Here is a 5,803-nt window from a genome sequence, read left to right as displayed (position 1 = left end):
TGGACGTTAGTACTGTATAAGTATTGTGCGGAAAGACACTTATTTAATGTGCGATATGGACACTTTTTCTGTATAAGGTTTTGTGTGCAAACGCTTGTTGTATGTGCGATACGGAGGCTTTTCTGTTTACGGTGATGTGGAAATAAAAGCTATGGCCCAAATGTATTATGATACGATATAAATATTTCCAAATAAAAAGGAGTGAGTGCTGTTTTTTTTTATTAAATCCACCTTGTTCCTACGCAGGTAATAATAGCAACGATGTGTAAAGTGCGGCAGTGTCTTAAATCATTTTAATTTCGAAGTGCATAATATATCAATGCAATTTGAAAATAAAATGATTACTGAACTGTCGTACTTGATAAGTATGACGAGGTAAAATATTTATGTATACGGATACGGATATTGTTAATATTTAGTGTATGGGATTGAAAGATAGGTGGCGCTGGCTGCTGCGCTAACATTCCTTGACTGTCCTCTTTTTCCATATATATTATAGTACTATTTGGCTCACTATCAGGGAATGCCTACTTTACAATTGAAAAGTAAAACAAGTCTGAATTCAAACAAAATGTATATATTTATATTATAAAACGTACAACTTTAACATCACCAGACGTACAACTAAACGGCACATGACAATTACTCTTACGTTACAGACGCCCGCGCGGGGTTGGGGGGGCGCCGATAATTTACAAACAACAAACGCTTTTCAATTTAATTCCGAACCCGCCGCGAAGATTGAATAATACAAGTCGAGATATCAAAAAACTCGAAACGGGGCGGCAACAGAGGAGCTACAGCGAGCGGTGCGCGGCCGCGGGGAGAGTCGTACCTTCGGCGGACATTTTCGAACCTTTAATAAATTTCCCGTAGTTCTGCCATACTCAACATTAACAAAATGCGGCCGCGGTTTTCTGGCGTCCGAGAGGGCGGCGACGCTCCTCGCAACCGCCCTGCCACGCCGCCGCTAGCATCGTCGCCATAAGACACTTCTTCCCCAAATCACCCGATCTTCGATCACATACACATGCTAGTTTTCTGTGTATTGTTTATTCGAAATTCCCGATATATGTTAGAAAAAAGGCGCGGCTACTGGAGAGATGTTAATAGTAATAATTCCTTGGTCAAAAATTTCACATTTCATATTCAACATACTCTCGTCCAAACAGGGCGATGTGTCTACAACTTCTAGTCTACAGCAGACGTTACTTACAAAATCTAAACATACACCGTTCGACGCAAGCAAGTTTGTTTGTTTACAAAGACAACGTTTGGTAGATGTCGGTGCGTTGTGAGGGGCGCGTGAGGGGTGTAAAGTGCGTGCGGGGCGTGGGACACGGGGCGCTAGGTGCAGGGTGCGTGGAGCGGAGCGAGGGGCGCGGGTTGACAGTACCATGAGGGGTGCGGCGCGGGGTTCGGGGTGCGGAGCGATGGGCGCTGTTAACGGTGGCGTGAAGGGTACGGAGCGCGGGCGGGCATCAAGGGCGGCGGGTTATAGTTCGTCGTCGCCAGTCTCCAGTTCGGAGCTCTCGACTGCAACTTCATCGTAGTCGCGTTCCAATGCCGCCAGATCTTCGCGAGCCTCAGAGAACTCCCCTTCTTCCATACCTTCGCCCACATACCTATGCGAACATTTTACATTTTTATCTAAAACACAAATAACCCTGGATATCTACATAAACCAAGTCAGGGGGTAAAAACTAAAGGCTTGTAGTGCGTAGGTTGTGCGCTAACAATCAACATCAACATGTGAGGTCCATATCACGTGACATACCAGTGAACGAAAGCGCGCTTGGCGTACATCAAGTCAAACTTGTGGTCGAGTTTGCCCCACGCCTCGGCGATGGCTGTCGTGTTGCTCAGCATGGACGCAGCGCGTTTCACCTGCGCCAGGTCACCGCCGCACACCACCGACGGTGGCTGGTAGTTGATGCCCACCTGCACAGCGCATACAAATACTTTGCGCTCATGCAGCTCTCCAACCACAAATACTATTACTGTCCTTGTTAATTAATGAGGAAAAAAATACTAATGGCATAGATATTTGAGTTAATGCGATATAGGCCATCAGCAGGAATAAATAAGAGCTCGGTAATATTTAAGACATATGTAAAACCTTAAATCCAGTTGGGCACCAGTCGACGAAGCGAATGCCGGCGCGCCCCTTCATGCTGGCGATGGCCGCGTTCACGTCTTTGGGCACTACGTCGCCGCGGTACAGCAAGCAGCACGCCATATACTTGCCCTCGCGCGGGTCGCACTTCACCATCTGGTTCTGCGGCTCGAACAGTTCGGCCGTAATCTCCGATACAGACATGCCTTCGTGGTATGCCTTGTCCGCTGACACCACGGGCGCATATGCAGCCAAAGGGAAGTGGATGCGCGGGTAAGGCACCAGATTGGTCTGGAACTCCGTTAGGTCTACGTTCAGAGCTCCGTCGAAGCGTAACGACGCCGTGATCGACGACACCACCTGCCCAGAGCCGCTTGTCATTACAAACATCATCAAAGTATGGCAGATAAACGCAACGCGGCCGCATCGATCACTCTTACGTCATATGCCATACATATACCTCAACAATTTAGTGCACCTGTCTCTCTCAGTTGTATTAATTTTCTAGCAACGAGCGAACGCTTAGTTTCGCAAAACTATCCAAGTGTCTGCTCATAGATATCTTATAGAAATTAGCTTTTAAAGGCATTGTCTACTTTAATGGGAGGGGATAGTATGTATAGAAAAGGAATTTCTCTTAGACAACCTCTATGCCTGCGTTTGAACTATCCTTTCCCATTCTATTATTTCAAACGAAAAGAGTGCTAGATTTTGCCCTCCGACACATTCTTCTTCTTTTCTGCTTAGTAGTGGTATTGGACACCGTTTGTGCAGAAGCATGACGCTGCTGCGGCCTCTACAGCTTTTAATACAATATTAAATGTCTCTCTAGGATTAGGATTGTCATTGCCACTCTTAGCTACAGCGTCTTACACAAGCACCTGAGATATGAGCCTGTTTAGGTTGGCGTAGGAAGGGCGTTCGATGGAGAGGCGTCGCCGGCAGATGTCGTAGATAGCTTCGTTGTCCACCATGAAAGCGCAGTCCGAGTGCGCCACCGTCGCGTGCGTTGTCAGCACCGCGTTGTATGGCTCCACTACTGCCGTCGATACCTGTGTACCACTCATCTCTTACCTCTCCTTTCTTCTATCCGATGGTGACTAACAATTGTCATTAAACACTACCATGGCCATTAGGGAAAAGTATTTTGTTACACCCGAGTAAAATACGAAAATACTTATAGGAAGCTAAAAAAGGTGCGGGCAGAGATGGGTACGACATCGCAGTTATATTAATCCCTCTGCTCGACAGCAAATGACCAATTATTACCAGGTCGTAATAATTATTTTATCGTGTTATATAGTGTATGTTGTATGGTGTTCAAGGAAAGGGATGAAATGTTACCTGCGGCGCGGGGTAGATGGCAAACTCCAGCTTACTCTTCTTGCCGAACTCGTCTGACAACTTCTCCATGAGCAGCGACGTGAAGCCCGAGCCCGTTCCGCCGCCGAATGAGTGGAACACGAAGAAGCCCTAATAACACGCCATCCCATGATTATTTTATAACAAATATTGTCTTCTAAGCAATGGCGAGTTTATGAGTCTCTTACGTAACTACTTATTCCTTGTACATTTTCATTTAGTGACCGACCATTAACTATTATAAATTACTATTCCATAAAAAAAATACAATGATCACAATCCTTTGATGGACAACTGGTCGGCTATCTCGCCAGCGCCTTCTGCATCCTGGCTTCTGATCAATCTAATGACAATCAGTGTCGAAGACTGCCTCTTCATGTATTTCAATATAAACGATATTATATATTTCTCTTCACTTTTTGATAAATGTAACAGGAAAGCTTTTAGTCAGTTCACTTATTCTGCTTTGAATAAGAGAGGAGCAAGCTACCTGCAGACCGGTGCACTGGTCGGCTAGCTTGCGCACACGCTCCATGACGGGCTCGAGGATGTCGCGACCGGTGGAATAGTGACCGCGCGCGTAGTTGTTGGCCGCGTCCTCCTTGCCCGTGATCAGCTGCTCGGGGTGGTACAGCTGCCGATACTCTCCCGTGCGAACTTCGTCTGCAACAAACACCCGCACACCCGTTACATTGCTCATCCTGCGGTTTGCATCCCGGAAGCACCCTGACCACGCGGCGTATATCACCTTCACGGCTTACATTATAATAGGTGGTCATCATTGCTTTCACTATTCAAGAACCTTGTGTTAAAACATTTATTAACGGTGTTCAACTATGTAATATTTAATTAACACTCAACCAATGCTTTGCAACTGGATACCTAACTTCCTAAGGCAACCTAATACCCTAATCGTCATCTCGAGTCATCGGTGATCTCGTCAGCCGTGGCCTGAGAAGATGGAGGCATTCTTTACCTATGACCGTAGCCTCCAGGTCCACCATGACTACGCGCGGCACCATCTTGCCGCGGTCCGCCTCCGAGAAGAAAGTGTTGAAGCAGGAGTCGGCGCCGGCGTCCGCGTCGGCTGCGGGCAGCGTGCCATCGGGCCGGATGCCGTGCTCCAGGCAGTACAGCTGCCAGCACGCCACGCCCATCTGCACGCCCGCCTGCCCCACGTGCACCGAGATGCACTCCCTCTGCAACACCAGCACCACAACAAACATCGCCTCGCGCCTCACGCGCCCTCCCACGCTGTTATATGAGTACCACCATTGGGCTGCTCTTCTGACCGTCCCCTCACATATCAGAGTTCAATATATAGATAATACATGATAAGCACAGCTAAAACCATAACTTAGGTTCTTATGGCAAATAAAATATGTACAAATATATTTTCATTATGAAAATTCATTAGTGAAATTAACTATAACAAAAAAGAAGTTTTGTTTGCTTGTAATCGATTACCTCGCGTGAGTTTCTGTAACGCAACCGGTGCTGCCTATCCGCACGGGCGGGCTGGCCTTCCGCAGCGCTCAACTCCTAAACGGGCCTTACGTTTTTAAAAGATTTCGAAAAACAGCAACGTCCGATAATACTTTCAAATACATTCACTTTGCAGTAAAATTTAAAAACATCACTTATAAGCGACGCGGTACGACTAATTGGTAAAGTCCTACATGTGGTAACACGTGCATACTTCAGCTGAGACACAAACTGAACAAAGGAAAAAAAACGAATACACTATCATTGAGCTAATGAATATTGTAAGCTGCGACCGCGGTTGCGTCGCGGTTGCGTCGCGGCTGCCGTGCGGCTACCGTGCGGCTACCGTGCGGCTGCGGCGCACCTCGAGCGCGCATCACCGTATTGTGAAAAACTAATTTTATGGTAAAATGAAATACAAAAAAGTACTCACCATTATGAACACTAAAAATTTATCTTAATCTGTTTTAAAAAGGTGTTAAAAAATAATTGTAAATCGATATAAGGCTACAAAAATTTGGTGCGGACTGAAATTTAGAAAAAAATTGCGCATCTGCGGCCTTCAGTTGGCCGACCGCGTCGCGCCGCTTGTTCCGCGTTTGAATGTCCCTCGCGCGCCGGCCAGTCCTGCGAGCGGCCGCGCTTCTAAAAAAGGTTTTATATTTATTTATCAATTATTATTATTTAACTGATCAATATTTCAGTTTAATTTTTAATTAATTTGTAGTCCCGTCTTGCCAGGGATGTATTTACAGCCTCGTACGCCAGAGGCCTCATGGTTATTTAATTCGATTCAATATATTTGAATTCTGTTTATCTTGCAACCGAACCTACGAGTAT

At 46.2% G+C, this 5,803-nt stretch overlaps 1 protein-coding gene across 3 annotated transcripts; it reads right to left on the bottom strand.

Moving 5' to 3' along the window:
• Positions 1–557: 557 nt before the first annotated feature.
• On the bottom strand, positions 558–5,548 carry LOC106100226 (tubulin alpha chain-like). 3 transcript variants are annotated; one of them, XM_013279012.1, is made up of 9 exons: positions 5,397–5,548; positions 4,946–5,020; positions 4,455–4,677; positions 3,969–4,141; positions 3,461–3,589; positions 2,998–3,168; positions 2,120–2,476; positions 1,778–1,941; positions 558–1,625 (listed from the first exon to the last, which is right to left on the bottom strand). In XM_013279012.1, the coding sequence occupies exons 1-9, from the start codon at positions 5,397–5,399 to the stop codon at positions 1,496–1,498; spliced, it is 1,425 nt and encodes a 474-aa protein (XP_013134466.1). In that variant the 5' UTR covers positions 5,400–5,548; the 3' UTR covers positions 558–1,495. The 3 variants fall into 3 exon arrangements, with proteins under 3 accessions (XP_013134466.1, XP_013134467.1, XP_013134469.1); XM_013279013.1 differs by lacking the exon at positions 4,946–5,020 and having other exon boundaries at positions 4,455–4,686; positions 5,397–5,547; XM_013279015.1 differs by lacking the exon at positions 4,946–5,020 and having other exon boundaries at positions 5,397–5,547.
• Positions 5,549–5,803: the final 255 nt, after the last annotated feature.

The sequence above is a fragment of the Papilio polytes genome, unplaced genomic scaffold (assembly GCF_000836215.1).
Source record: "Papilio polytes unplaced genomic scaffold, Ppol_1.0 DF824069.1, whole genome shotgun sequence".
Lineage (NCBI taxonomy): Eukaryota > Metazoa > Arthropoda > Insecta > Lepidoptera > Papilionidae > Papilio > Papilio polytes.
The sequence above is the reverse complement of the archived record's forward strand: the minus strand, read 5'-3'. Positions and strand labels throughout refer to the sequence as shown.

Bases quoted from the DNA above. Each gene is read 5' to 3' on its own strand.
- LOC106100226 (XM_013279012.1), bottom strand. The intron at 2,477-2,997 runs GTGCTTGTGTAA...GGCTCTGGGCAG, and splicing joins TAAACAGGCTCATATCTCAG to GTGGTGTCGTCGATCACGGC. The intron at 1,626-1,777 runs GTATGTCACGTG...ATGTTCGCATAG, and splicing joins AAGCGCGCTTTCGTTCACTG to GTATGTGGGCGAAGGTATGG.